General features: G+C 39.6%; 1 protein-coding gene across 4 annotated transcripts in view; it reads right to left on the reverse strand.

Moving 5' to 3' along the window:
- LOC124555094 overlaps nucleotides 1-15,689 on the reverse strand; it is a 246,868-nt gene that overhangs the window by 44,429 nt on the left and 186,750 nt on the right. For all 4 annotated transcript variants that reach the window (XM_047128892.1, XM_047128890.1, XM_047128891.1 and 1 more), the window contains exon 4: nucleotides 2,611-2,728. In XM_047128892.1, the coding sequence (XP_046984848.1) occupies nucleotides 2,611-2,728 (118 nt within the window). The remainder of the gene's footprint in view (nucleotides 1-2,610; nucleotides 2,729-15,689) is intronic.

The raw sequence follows: 15,689 nt of genomic DNA on the forward strand, positions 1-15,689 counted from the left end.
AGTCTTCAACACTTGATCCATTACTGTAACTGATTAAAACCTGGGCTACTCACTCAGTACTGAAAGCAGCAATCATCAGAGGGGTGTAACACATCCTTTTGGTCAAGGGTAGGATCCAGCCAGGTTTTTGCATAAGGTATGTAACAATGGAGTGTCTCCAAGCACCTTCTAATATGAGAATTTAATTGAAAATTAACAGGTGTGGGTGGCCACCACAGTTCATAGTGGAGGATAAGTGAGACTATTTACCTTGATTGTAGATGGTGGATTAGTTACTGTTTGCATAACATTTACTGTCTTATGGACAGAATGGAGACATACATACTTTTTTCTGGCTTCTTCGGACATGAGGCAGTCAAAGGTTTCTGTTAAACTTGGCAAGCCAGTTAAGCTACTTCCTGCAACTGGAGTAATCAGGTGCCTGTTCAAAATGGGTATTCTAGTGTAATGGCTGCAGTCTCCACAGATTGGATGATATCTGCAGTGTGATAACATATGGGCAAAGCACTTTCATTTGGAATGCCTGATGGGAGGTGATACTTCAGGTGCAACTTTGCACTGATATACCATTTTTCACTTTTTCTGGTAATAATCACCCTTCAAGTCTTTCCTACTTCCTTTCATTCCCCAATGACTATGGCAGATGAAGTAAACACCATGTTTTCCTAGGTTTGCACATAAATATTAAACTGCTTGAACTATGTGATCACTGTGAAAAAATAAACTTTGAAACATATCAAGGCTCTGTTGAGGAGTGACTGCAACAAGATATCACCAAGTTTATTGTCTTAGAGTAATGCATGTGACAGAGGGGGATGCTGTGTTCATCAATATAGATATACATCACACACTGTGTGTCAAAATAACTTCTCCAAATTTGTTTTCAACTTGATTCACAAAGAAAAATGGTTTTTCAAGTCAAGGAAGGTTAATAATTTGTCCTGATACATCCCAATCAGTATTCTACGTATTTCACTTCTTTTCTCATGTCTTGGCTTGCCTCTTACAGTGTGGTTTGGAAAAGGAAGTGGGGAAATAAATGTCTTGGTGCTATATCTTTTCATATTGATAATTTATGTTGACTTTGTGTGGCACTGCCCAGTTCTGTCAGATGAGAGTGCTAACTTCATTCTGCCACCTCCATTTCATTCATTTAATTACATTTTGTACACCATATTGCCACCTTCTTTAAGTGGGGACTTACCCCAAGGATAATCTTCCCACCACAATAATGGCCATCTGGTGTGGAAAGCATTGTCCAGAGCCCCCTTGTCTCAGATACAAGAGACACATACTCCTAACATTGTAATGCTACATGAAGATGGGTACTTGATGACTGGTTGGCTACAGTGCTGGGCTTCGCGCACATCATGCATACCATTTCAATGCAGCACTTAGGGTAGAATAGCACTCCTGCTGGGCCAGTGCCATGTTCAGCAGCCTTCCTTGCAGGACCCACACTGTTGTGAAATGTAGAAAAAAATGGGCATCAAACACAACAGCAGGGACCATACGATAACTAACTGAAGTAAGGGGGAGTGAAATGTAGGTAGAAAAGGGAATAACTATAACCTAAATTCACATCAGAAAGCAAAGACAGGACAGGCTGAAGAAAGGTCACCAGTAAACTATAAGCAGAAAGAAAGAAATAGGTCAGAGTAGTGAACTGCAGCATGCGAAAAGAAGAATTTGGGAAATGACTCAGGCCACCTCACTACTCATGCTTCATGCTGCTCTTTCTCATGAAAGAGTTTATTCTCAAGGTTGGATCAGCAGACGTGTGATTTTTTTTCCATGTTGGAAATATCTGTTCATGATAGATAAATCATAGGGCACTCTAGGAGTAGAAGCCTTCTTAGTGAACAGATGTTTAGAAAGTTTTATTCTGGGTGGTCTACACTGTTATTCAACTGCACAAATAATTGTCTTATTATGTAGCTGTATACATTTTACCAGTGCCAAAATGTAAGAGCTATGTTTGCATTTTTCCTGGGGTTGATTTTAAATAAAAGTAAATATAACAATGAGTACTGGCAAAGGAATGTTGTGCACTTTGTTTGATATACATGGACATCACTACAATCACATTTCCAAAAGCTAGAGTAGTAACTGTGAAATGGTCACTGGAGTGTCTTCCAGATGTTTTGTAAAGAATACACTACATAAATGGTGAATCTATGTGGGATCTTGTTCCATCACAAAAAATGCATAAACTTACATTAAAAACACATGCATATATTGAAGAGTCCACAAAACAATCAATTGCACACTCAGTTTTGAGCTCATATCTGAACCCTGGAAGTTCTCTTTCTTCCCAAGGGGAAAGAAATGATCCATAGCACTGTTTCAAGCCTTGGAAATAGATGTGTGTAAGGCCTTAATGAATAACTCTCTGAACTACAAGTAACTTCTGTGGATATATTGCTTTCATGAATAGTGTATTATCCCTCATACATTTAGTTACACACTGCTTTCCTGTGAAGGAATGTTAATTTTTTTATCTCTTAAAATCCTGGAAACAAAAGCTAAGATAATTCTGTAAACATGCAGAATGTATACACTGCAATAACAATAAAACAACCATTCAATACACATTGAGAGGAATGATACCTGATTTGCAGAGAATGTCCCACAATTTCCAATTGTCATAAGAGTTCTCTCCAGTAGCAGGTCATCATTAGTGTGAAGAAGTGCAACCAGACTTTTAGCCTCATTTGCTGTAATAACCCTGTAAATCAAAGAATGACCATTAATCAAAAGCCAATACTTATTGACAGCAGCATTGGTACAATAACAGATTGTCATACAAGACCTATATCACTAGCCCCACTCCCTGTCCCTAAATGCACTATCAATATTGAAATGATTACTTTGAACTATACATTACACATAGTTTACTTTTAGTGCAAAATCTGTGTACTCTAGAGCTGAGTAAGTAAAACAAAGGAGTAGGTCCAGCTCAAAATTGTATCACTTATAGTTGACAAAATTTAATATTCAATGAACAATACAGATAAGGTCAGTGCTTGATAGATCAATTTTGCACAGCTTTTCAATTTGCTAATTTCTGAAAAATGCATACTTTTACCTGAATATAGACTGAAAAAGCACATTTTTTCATTAAAGCTCAAGTGTATACTAAATGCATATACTGTATTGTATAATTTTAGCAATGTTACAACATACTTCCATACTTAATCTGATCCCCATCTACATCTCAGTGCAGAGTAAGCTGTACCATAGGTGCCACACAGCACATGGGCACACCTGGCTGCACATCAGCTCACTTTTGGGCAGATGCAGGTTGGGTAGGCTATGCACCACATGGCCCTATTGCTCATGTTCTGCACATACACTAGCTATTTGACCACCACTGCTCACAGGCTCCAGGCCGGTGTTGTGTACACTACAGCCCAGCTGCCTGACTGTTTGCATATCAGGTGTTTGCCCCTACCTGCTCACTTGTATCTATGGGCATGTGAGATTGAACAACCTGGTGTGGAAGATACATGGGTTCTTGGTGTGGAAGATACATGGGCTCCCCATCTCTTCATGTCTGCAGTCACAGGTACAGCTTCTCTAACCAACAATCCTATTCCTGAAGTACTTCTTCTATTATATTCTCCCTTGTCTTTCTTGGCTGACCTCACACTTTTTTGCCTTCTAGTCTTTCCTCCTCCATTAATCATGGTAGCTGATCTTTCAATATTCACTGAAAGTTTCTGAACCAGTTCAGCTTCTGCACTTGGATAATAGGTTTCAGAGGCTTTGTATTTCAATTTATTTTTCTGAATGGCTGTATTTCTGATCCTGGTCCTGTTTTCTACTGATAGAATTTGGTGTTGCTTGGATCAGATTTTTTGTTCATTTGCACACTATACAAGATTAGCAGCCATATCTATATCTACATCTACAGCCACACACTGCAAGCCACTGTATGGTGCATGGAGGAGGGTACCCTGCACAAGTACTAATTGTTTCCTTTCCTGTTCCATTCATAGATGGAGCAAGAGGAAAACAACTGTCTATATGCCTTTGTATGAGACCTAATTGTTTGTATCTTCATGGTCCTTGTGCCAAATGTATGCTGGTGGCAGTAGAATTATTCTGCAGTCAGCTTCAAAAGCTGGTTCTCTACATTTTCTCAATAACATTCCTTGAAAAGAATGTTGCCTTCCCTCCAGGGATTCCTATTTGAGTTCCTGAAGCATCTTCGTAACACCCACTTGTTATCCAAACCTACCAGTAACAAATCTGGTAGCCCACCTATGAATTGCTTCAGTATTTTCCTGTAATCCATCCTGCTGTGGATCTCAAGCACTTGAGCAGGCTCAAGAACAGTTTGCACCAGTGTCCTACATGCGGTCTTCTTTACAAATGAACCACACTTTCCTAAATTCTCCCAATAAACCAAAGTCGACCAGTCACCTTCCCAACCACACCTGTCACATGTTTGTTCCATTTCATATTGTTTTGCAACATTGTACCAAGATATTTAAACAATATGACTGTTTCATGCAGAACACAGTACCAAGATATTTAAACAATATGACTGTTTCATGCAGAACACAACTAATGCTGTATCTGAATATTACAGGTTTGTTTTTCCTACACATTCACATTACTGTAGGTACGTTAACATTGGGATGAAGGTAGATTTATCTATATAAAGTTTCTGCTCTTGAGGAAGTTCTGTGTGACTGCATTAAGCAGATGTCCTGTTGCCCCATTTCTGCTATATTCTCATCTGCGCTGATGAGAGAACTCAATTACTTAATTTAACAAACCTGTTTTAATGGCATTCTTTCAAATGTGATATCATGCCTTTCTTCCCTTTAGCTTGTAATAATGGTTTTGACTTTTACAACATTTACCTCCACTCCCTTCTTCGTAATTTCTTTCATGTTTTGTTCTCTAAAGGTTGCCTGCAAGAGCCAAGTAGATCAACTGAACCAGTTTCGTAGAGTAATTTCCAACAGTCAGTTTTGTAACTTTGCTGCTGCATGCCTTCACTATCCAGTGGAACTACATAACAAAAGAAGGTGTGTCAGATGTTAGAGGCTAGTCAGTCTCCTTATCACATAATGAATTCGACAAATCTCTAATTTCCTGTTCTCACATAGTTCCCAGATTTTGTATACAAGGTGCTGATGGATCTACGTAAAGTCTAGCTTACTCCACATTCCTCTGCAAAATTCCAGAGTTCGGCTATTGGGAGTCTGCTGAATGACCCTTTTAGATCCACAAATTAAACACAAAGTACTTAATTTTCTTTTCAGTTTTTGCCTGGACATCCTAAGCATGAAGGTTAACCTGTGAGTATCTCTGCGCAAAACATGCTCTCTACCTTTTAATTTGTCTTCAATCTTCCTTAATCTATTTTATAAGATCCTTGACTAGCTCTCTCCAGGTATCTAAAGCAGTGAAATGCCTCAACAAATTTTTCCTCATTATTTACTCCCTTTCTTAAAAGCAGGACTGAATACTTTGCCTTGATGACTTCTAGTGTTTTTTTGTCTACCATATATTCAGTGTGATTTTTAATAGCAGGTCTTCCACTTCTGTTACCCAAGATTTTATCGTTACTTGTTTCATACCATTGTGGCCTGCCAGATATTGCATGTCAATCACCAAATAGGTGCCCTCATTTCATAACCCCCCCCCCCCCCCCCCCCCCCTCTCTCTCTCTCTCTCTCTCTCTCTCTCTCTCTCTCTCTCTCTCTCTCTCACACACACACACACACACACACACACACACACACACACACACACACACACACATCAAGTGGTAGAAGGGACAACCAGAGAGGGAGGCTTTTATATGTTCACACTGGGATGCTTTTTCTATTAGGTGAATAGCTTAGGGAAAGTCACCCATTAGCGTAGGTAAACCCATAGACACAATTTAAAATAATCCAAGATGATTTCACAGCTGCAGTTTATTGCAAGTGTGTACTTTATGTGATGCTACTGAAGGTACGCTCTACCATTCCAAATACAACTGAACAATGAGATACTTCAAAAACTGTCTGTAACAGGTGCGAATATCATTATAGTCAATATTGAAAGTCACAGAAGTTTTCAATGGAGATGAAATTAATTTATCAATTCAGCACTTTAAAATTAAATATAAATTGGTTTTGTTATTCCATGTGGTTAACAGACATGACATAAAATTTGGTCAAACGACCAAGCTCTTTAAGCCATAGCAAATGAGCAGAGTCTGTGATGAATTCTTGCTTCATCTTGGGCTGGGAAAAATTACAGGATAAAAATGTTAAATAAGTTTTCAATGAGCTGAAGAGATAAATACTCTAATTCTGATTAGAACAATTAGCTTATCTCATTGATCTTTGAATATATTAACTTCATTATGGGCCTGTTATTTTACCACATAAACTAGAGAATTGGCTTTACTGAGTTCATAGTTATAAAGGAGAAGAAAAATAATTTCCTGAATAATGGGATTGCAGTTCACTCCAAGCTGGTAGCTGCCACACTGTTCTCAGCAATCGCATGTCTCCAACCAATCACCATTTCTATACCTGCCACCAATGCAGGGTCTTAGTTTTTCCAGTATTTCTAATCACTCTGTGCAGTTTGCAATTTCATCCCTTTACTAACTCAAACACTAAGCTGCAACTTCATTTAATCACTATCTGAATTTGTACAGTTTCCTTTGTTTCCTTTTTTATTGGTATCTGGTGTACATACCATGCAGCCAGCAACATTACAGTTGTAGTACATCTGATAATTACACAAATTTTTGTTAGTACATACAGAGCAAATAGTAGTTAAGAATTGTATGTGTAGGCTACAACCTCTTACAAATATCATTGATGATTTAGTAAGTTTTTGCATTCTCTGATACAAGCATAGTGGTGATATTAGAAATACAATGGTGTTTCAGTTTGCTTAGTCTCTTACACAAAGTTACCTATGGATCAACATAACATTCAAAAGGAAAGTCTACGTGATTTAACCAACATTCTGATACTGAAAACAATCAATTTTTGACAAAATAATTCAATTGGATAGACAAAAAAATCTACTCACAAAGCGAAGGTAGTAATTAGGCAAGCTTTCGGAGCCAGTGGCTCCTTCTTCAGGCAGAAGGGTTGAAGGGGAAGGAAGAGGGGTGAAGGAAAATGACTGGAGAGGTCTAGGTAAAGGGATAGATTTTGGGAAAGTCACCCTTCTCATCCTGTGCAGAAAGTCTCCCTTGACACCCAGTTTCTCCCTTAACACCAGGTTCTGGTTGACTTTCCCGAAATCTACCCCTTTTCCTAGACCTCTTCACTCCTTTTCTTTCATCCCTCTTCCTTCCCCTTCAACCCTTCAGTCTGAGAGAGGAGCCACTGTCTCCGAAAGCTTGCCTAATTACAACCTTCTTTTGTGTGTGTCTTCTGCTGCCACTTGGTTAGTAGATTTTTTATCTGTCCAATTAAACATTCTGATGTTGAGTAGCAAAAACAACTTGGGAAGTATCTAAAAACTATTCTGTGGAGGTGTTTAAGAAAGTTTCCATGACAGAAATGTACCATTATCACTGATGTTAGATACCATCTACCCCATTTCTAATCTGTAACCAATCATCTTCCGGGATGAGCAGCTTGCACATTACTGTATTAGTGGCCTCTCTACTATCTTGTTTTTTCCATTCCTCTTTCCATGTTTTATATACCCCCGCTTAAATTGTGGTGTATGGATTGAAATCGGTAGTACGTTAGTGCCTTAACAAGATGTATTTGGTTTGATGAAATACAAAGAAAGTTCATAATATGTATTATGTTTATGATATGAATGTTTCATGTCTCAATATTTCTGAGGTGTTGAGAGCTGATAATAAAGCTTAATGAGTCAAATACATATCAATTTTGGGTGTTTGTGTGTTGGGTCTTCAGCCAATATAGATTTTCTGAAAGATAACATTATTCCACAGCTGCTTGTTTTTATAAAAGCTGTTATTTGTTGCTACTAATAGTTTTGGGCATTGAAACAAAAGAAATATGTTATAAAATCAGTCCACTGTGGAATGTTATTTTCCAGAAAATTTACATTAGCAAAGGACCCACAAGGAATGAAACTGATCGAAGGTTTGTCACACCAGGTTTGGGTATAGTTGTAGTATATCACAATAACAGGACCAGGACACTATAGTGGATAATATGCATTTTTTGGAAAACTCTGACACAAAGTAAGTTCTTCACTCACAGCTCATGTGCTTGACAATGGCTTAGTGACAAAATCTACCAGACTGCAGACACTGTACTCATAATGGCTATTGCACTAAGGGCGACACTTAATTCACACTCCTAAAGGACACCATTTTCTTAGGTGTATTGGACTGTGAGTATATTGCCAACTTAAAACATAAAATACCTGAAAAGAAAGATCACAATATGATGGACAGAGTGTCCTTGCAGTACCATTCAAACAGTTGTTGGATATTACTGTATCTCCATGTAGTGTCTGTTGTATTCATCCAAATAACTCTGATACCCAACATCCAAGGTAGCAAGAAGTGATGCGCCCTACTGCAGAATAATTGTGGTTGAACAAGGTAGCTGGCTTGCTTGTTTGCCACAGATTTAATCACAGAGCATTATATCTAAAATATACACAATATAGGAAAAAATAAATAAAATGAGTAATAAACATTTATTAAAAGAATTTATACAGAATGAAACACTCAGCTATGAGCACTGGGTGGTGCATGGCACTGTAGCTAATGTCCTATACACTAATATAACCTAACACATTGAAAAGAGAACAATCTAATCTATAGGTACTCAGTATGGACTGCTGTATCCAGCTACATGTTTGGCTCTAATCTGAAGAACACTTAGGCACTTAATACTCTGCATTTACTGTCTGACAATCACTCATGTATAGTAGCTAGCTACAGTGTTAGTAGCTGAAGATAGCTGTAAACTGGAACTGTCTGAACTGTTGCTGGGCAAGCTTTAGGAATGGTTGGTTGGATGTGTGTGGTGCATGTCTCCATTTCTCAGTGATCACCAGAATGATTTAAACCTGTGTACTATTTTGCAAATTAGTTCCAGTTATCAGTACCCTCTGTGGCAGCTGACATAACTATAGGCAGATGGAGCTCACTATCTGAATGTCTCATGGCAGAAGCATAAATTGGTTCCAGTTTATAAGTGCCATCTGTGTGGTGACAGACTGGAACCTTGAGGCACCTGGTGTGATGAATACCTGAATGGTGGCACACTCTTGTGATACTGCTGTGTACCGTATGACTGCAGACACATCAGTGTCATAGGTGTTTTCCTATCAGGTGTTGTCTCTTGTATCAGTGCCACCAGGAGTGTTGAGTTTAGTGAAGTGCCATGAAATAGCAGCCTTTGCATAAGGCGTAAAATTTTGAAGTCTTCCCTGCCAGAGCAAAAGGTGAGCAAAGCAGGGCAGTCTGCCGACAAGGGAGGATCACTGATGTCACATGTAATATGCCACAAGACAGAGTTAATCGCTGCACACCATAAGAGTTGGTGTCCAAGATGCCACTGCAACAGAATGACATCACAGGGAGAGAGGAATGCAGTCATTTTGATGACCACGCAGAATGGAGTACGAAGGTGTAAGTTGGAAACAAGAATAACTATTCGGTATGCCAACTCTGTAAAATAAATCTGTTGCTGCTCCTGAAAGGTGAAGTTGAGACAACTTTCAGCTTCAACCAGAGTGATCAGAGGACCTGACCTGGCAAGAAAAGCAGGCCAAGCAATGTCAATGCTGTCTCACTGCAGCAAAAGCACATGAGCAAGTCTCGCATAAATATTACTCCTATTCTGGTGGGGGGAACTACTCAATTGTCAGCCATCCAGCCTGGAAATCAGAGCTCTGATGGTCTATCCGCTGCTCATCTAGCTGTCTACAACCTTTGATGGAACAGCAAGTCCCACCTGATCACTTAGCTGCCACAAGCTGCAGCATCACCATCCAAGTTGAGACTGACAGGAAGCTATGGTCACCATCATTCAGTGGCCCTTCTGGTGGCCTAACCAGTGAGTTCAAAGAGAAGGCCATCATACTTCACTGTGGGGCATGCAGCTTCCACTGCCCGCCTTCCACTACTGTGGGCAGACTCTGATGGTGCTGGCTATTCCTCTGGCAAATGGCCACAGCATGACTCCAGGACTTCAAGCAATTTGTGCAGTCTATAGTATGATCATATGTACCCTTGTCATCCACTTTCCAGAGCTGCTAGCAGCCATGTCTAGAGCAGATGCTGCCACCTGCGCAATGTGGTCAGTGGCCTCGTGATGTTGTTGGGCCTGACACAGCTTCATTTGCCACTGTACAACAGAACTGCACACCATGCACAGATGTTGGTACATTCCCAGCATTGTGCACACCACTCCTGCTCTGCTGTTGGGGGCAGCCTGTGAATCAAGACAACTGTATATTTCTGAGCAACAGATGTTTACTTTGTTAATAATGTTTTACTAGCACCATGAGGCATCTAATAGGCTCGAACCAGTCCACACTGCACCACTGCAACCCACAACAGTAAAGGTTTCAACTCCAGCTTAACAGTAGAGTGATACCTAAGGGAACCACACTGAAGGTGACTGAAAAGTTTTCTGGTTTAGAATGTCCATACTAAGTATCTGTTGAGCATTTGTTCTGTTGTCTTTGATATACAACTGGTAAGTGTTACAATGTGACAACAACTACAGCTGATGTGATCCTACCCGAGTTCTAGAATGGGGATCACGACTGCTTCTCTACAAAAATCACTATATTGTTCCACAGATCAGATTCTATTAAAGAGCCTAAAAAGTAGTTCTTTAGATCAAAATTCACAGTTTGCTACATATTGCACACCACTTTGGCTCTGGTGTTGTATTACCAGGCAATGACAGCACAGGTTCAAACTCTACCATAAAAGAGTGGTGTTTGGACTTCATCTACAGTAACACTGAAGAGTACAAACTATTACCCGTCTGTCACTAACAGCTAAATAGCACTCCTTGTTCCACCATGGGCCTGGCCATCTGCCAGTTTCAACACACAACTTCATGATATGGACATCAGCAGTTTTCTAGATCACAGTACTGACACATTCTATCATGTAATGAATTCTGGATTTGTATTTGAATACAGCCAGATTCTGTACAGCATACAGCTGGTTTCGTTAAATATCTGTTTATTTAGTTTGGTGGCAGATATTGATGTATCCGGTATGGGAATTCAAATGGCAAAGTGGTCACTAGAGTGTGAGTTCTCTGCCATGTCTCAGACAACAGTATTAGCTAGCATAAGAGAGGAAAGTGCTGTGCAGCTATGGGTGATATGTGTGGACTGCTGAAGTGTGCTCCTTTCCCTGTACTGGGTAGGCAGATATCATTTGATAAGAGGAACTTCTCCACAACTCAAGCCCTGGGACAAATAGACATAGAGTCCCACAGAATATAATGCACATTACGATCCCTGAGGAAGAGAAAGGGGATAGGTGAGATCATGTATGAAGTCCTCAGGAACTTCATTATCCACACATTCATGAGGTACCAGGTCAGGGAGTACAAAGTTATTCTTAATGGTGTGTAAGCCTGAATGCTTACTGCTCAAAGGTGACTGGTGAGGGTAACAGGTAAAGAATGGTGTGTATTGTGGATGAATATTGCTCTCTCACCATACGTATAATCCTTATAGTGGATGGGGTAACCTTTCAATACATGACTGAAAGTTTGAAACACATCTCACGTATGCATAGGCTCAGGTTTAGTGCAAGGTTTCTTTGTATTTTGTCTGATCTGGATGTGGATTTTGCCTTTTTTGTTGGTGAAGCAGGTTGTTTGGAAAATGTTCAACTACTTTGTGCATCTTCCTTTGTGACCAAGAATTTTCTCTGGTGATTACCTACGGAACTTACATGGAGGTTTAACACTGAACAAGATGAATCTGTTCAATGACTATCTTTCACACATATGCCATATGTTGCCTTGTCATTTCACCTTTGAGAAGTGACAACATCTCTAGCATTTATGGCACTACATTGGACTGGGCACCTTCAGTTGAATAAATCTGGACTTAACATGCTCTGGAGGGATAAGCAAACTGAATGAAAGGATAAAAATGGCAATCTATGGCATCTCACAATTCACTCTCCTCAACATGTTTCTAGTTTTTGTTATGCCTTCCATTTCCCATCCTTTCCATGGTTCAGTGATGTCCATGTCCAAATTATAACATACTTACTGAAGTCAAAAGAATTGTGCTTTTCCACTGCAATGGCATAATGATCAAAATTCTTAACAGTCCAGAGGTGTGGTCACTTGGTGACACATAGTAGTTACAACCAAAAGCATTTTGCTGCACAGCTGTTTGACAGCTTTTACAATTTCAACAATACTTTCCAAAGTTTTGTTGATGTACAAGGGGGATTACATTCTCAAAAGACTCCTCTTCTCTCTTTATCACAATGAAGATTTTTTGACACTATCATGCCCTGTCACAATGATCAAGGTTTTATTTTGATAATGTAACACTGGAAATACTATTCTGTCAAGTCTTCTTTCTTGTTTGCGTATTAGTTATCTCTAACAGCCCACCAGTACCACTGAAACATTTATTTTTGTGTTTGTGAGGATCTAAATGTATTCTAATGAACAGTTAGGTACCTGTACACTACACCCATGCACAGCCATCTTACCTGCCTAAGCCTTATACAACTGGGGTGTGGAAGGTTTCCTGGCCAATGTCCATTAATGACTGTTTTGCCTACACAGCCACTGACATGCAGCAAAACTTAAGGCTGAGGTGTTTTTTGGGGTTTGTATCATTCTCACAAATTGGATAGTTACGAAAAGCCCCTCACTTTCTGAAACACACATTATTCCATCATCACACCCTATAGAGTTCACTGTAACACATTCAGAGTTTGCAATGACAGATAACCTGCAGCACTGACCAGCCCACAGGTTGGGAACAACAGGTTCAGTATTACTGTGACTGGAGTTTGAAAGATCTGATTCAATGAACTCACTGAGGCTATGCTGACCACCATGAGGCTGTCAACAGCAGGTCACCTAGCGTGGATGGAAGTCAACGATGAGGAAATGGGCAAGTGGAGATGGCACTACAGATAATCAAATCCAGCAAGTAATCCAGAGAGTGAAGGTGATGTTAATGCTCGTGTATTAACAGCTCTGTAAAATGCTCGAGTTCCAATTCCATGCTGTTTGGCACAGGTTTTCAAAGTTTCTGGGTCAAGATACCAGAGATATGATGGTACCTGGTCATCACAGACTGAGCTTCTGAGGGAGTAGTAAAAAGACAGTCAGAAATTAAACTTACAGCAGAAAGGAAAGGAGAGTAACACCTGGCAGCCTGTAAGTGCAAGATCCTATTTTTAGGTGTAGCTGCACAAGTATGTATGAAAAATATTTTCATTAATGTTAAAACCAGTCATGTATACATATCCTGTAAGCTGATTCATTCCACATCATTTCAAGAAAAGAATCATTCAAATGATCTTTCAATTTGTAAGTAATTGGCTAGCAAATGCTTGGGATGCTGTATCTGCTGCAAACACACACACACACACACACACACACACACACACACACACACACACACGCAAAGAGTTTTAAGCCACCTCTTGGCTGACATAACAGCATCACAAGTAGCAGTATCTATCATCAAATATAAGGTACTTGAGACTGGAGTAGGGTAAGATCAATTACATGAAAGTGAAGATCAATGAGGTGCGGGATTCAAAGCAACAGTTAGTCGCCTATGGTCAACCTAGGTGCAAGATTAGCTCTATGCACCCTCACACAACTCCCTATTGCAGTCTAGTCACAGGTATTTCTGATGTGAACAAATGTATGACCAGATGAGAAAATACGAATGCCATATAACAGCTGTGCTGCACTTTGTGTGCTGTGTTATAAAGTGATAAAAACTAATCTGCTCTGTGGCCAGTCATAAACTCTGCAACCTGAATGCTGAACATGCTGCACACAATATCAATGACTTCTTTAGTACCTGTGCCATTTTGGTCATCTACCCCAGCGCTAGATCCACTGAACAAGCTTCTTTAGTACCTGTGCCATTTTGGTCATCTACCCCAGCACTAGATCCACTGAACACTGCAAATAGGCATTGCCCCTTCAAACATGTTCCTTTCTTACAATACACCTATAGTCCCCAATTCACTGCAAGTCCAAGTTTTTTTACATCCATAACTGGGAAAGCCAATGCAATGGGCTTCGACATCATATCCAACATCATGGGACATTGTTGTCCAAAATTCCAGACACATCCAAAAGGAAGCGTACTGAATCCTCATCATGCACACACCCCACGATTCAACTGACAGGGGAACATTATGTAATAGAAAAGACAGTGTATCTCTCAGTAAGGTGAAGTATACTGATCCAGTCAGTTGTAGATGGTCACTCGTAACGCCATACTGTACACTGAATCTGAACCACTGAATCTGAACCAGCACTAACTAACTAACTGATGATTAGTGGTAGCCACACAGCAGGGTAAGTTATGATACCATCTTGTCCCAATAAGGCCTCATCAGTGAACAAAATGGATGACATGTACAATAGTACATAATCGACCACAGACATAATTCTGCCTGTGGCAGTCCCTTATAGCCTTTGCATGTGTTACAGGTACTAGACATAAATAAGTAGAGATGGATTCAAAGGCATGTGACTGACATTCATTTCACGGCCTACTTTTTTGTGATCACATTGATTTATTGACTTATGAACAATACGACAAAACACACACACACACACACACACACACACACACACACACACACACCAGTTACTGACTACTGACCTATCAGTGTTCTGCACGAGTCAGTACAAATGAAGCAGTACCAAACAAAAATCCAGTGTTTCCTTGGTTCATTGTCATAAGACATACAAGCAGCTGGCTTCACAAAATTCTGATTTTTCATGACACTAAACCAATGCTCTATCTCAATGAGTTACAATAGATGCATGTTTTACGTTGTTTCAACAATCTTTTCAGGGTGTACATTTTTATTTAGTGAGTAACTCTAGCCAAAATCCACACTATTTTTGGAAGGTTTAGTCTTGTATGCTGGCTGACATTTTGATCAATGTTAAATGTTTGTTTACGTCTGTTTTCTGCCCTATTCCAAACAGCAGTATATGGTCACTGCAGCACGTGTTAGTTCGTCAGATGAGATAGTCAGTTACTGGTAGTGAAGAAAACAAAATAATTTTACTGAATGATGTGTTTAGCATCTTCTGCTCGCATCTGACACAATGAAAAAGGTATACTGCACAGGGATATCTACTGTACATACAGACATAACATTTAGTGGAAAACGTTTCTAACGTGAGTTGTGACTGCAGCTCAATTTTTGATCAATGAGGTATTTAACACTCAGATTTCTCTAGCTTTCTATTACTAGATTTTTTCCTCCTGCTCTGTATCTTTGCATGAACCAAGCTTCACTTTTGTTTGATAAAACCCAAGGGGAACAAATTATGACAATAAAATCAGTTCTCAACCACTGACTTGCATATGTTTTGGAGAGAAATATTTCACATTAAAATTAATTAAGGCAGGTTACATAATGACGAACACAATAAATTATTCCTCTAGCCAAAGGAAAGAAGGCAGAAAAGGATGATTAGAGTTCTCAACAATACCATTAGTTATGT

Source organism: Schistocerca americana, chromosome X (assembly GCF_021461395.2).
Source record: "Schistocerca americana isolate TAMUIC-IGC-003095 chromosome X, iqSchAmer2.1, whole genome shotgun sequence".
Taxonomy (NCBI): Eukaryota; Metazoa; Arthropoda; class Insecta; order Orthoptera; family Acrididae; genus Schistocerca; species Schistocerca americana.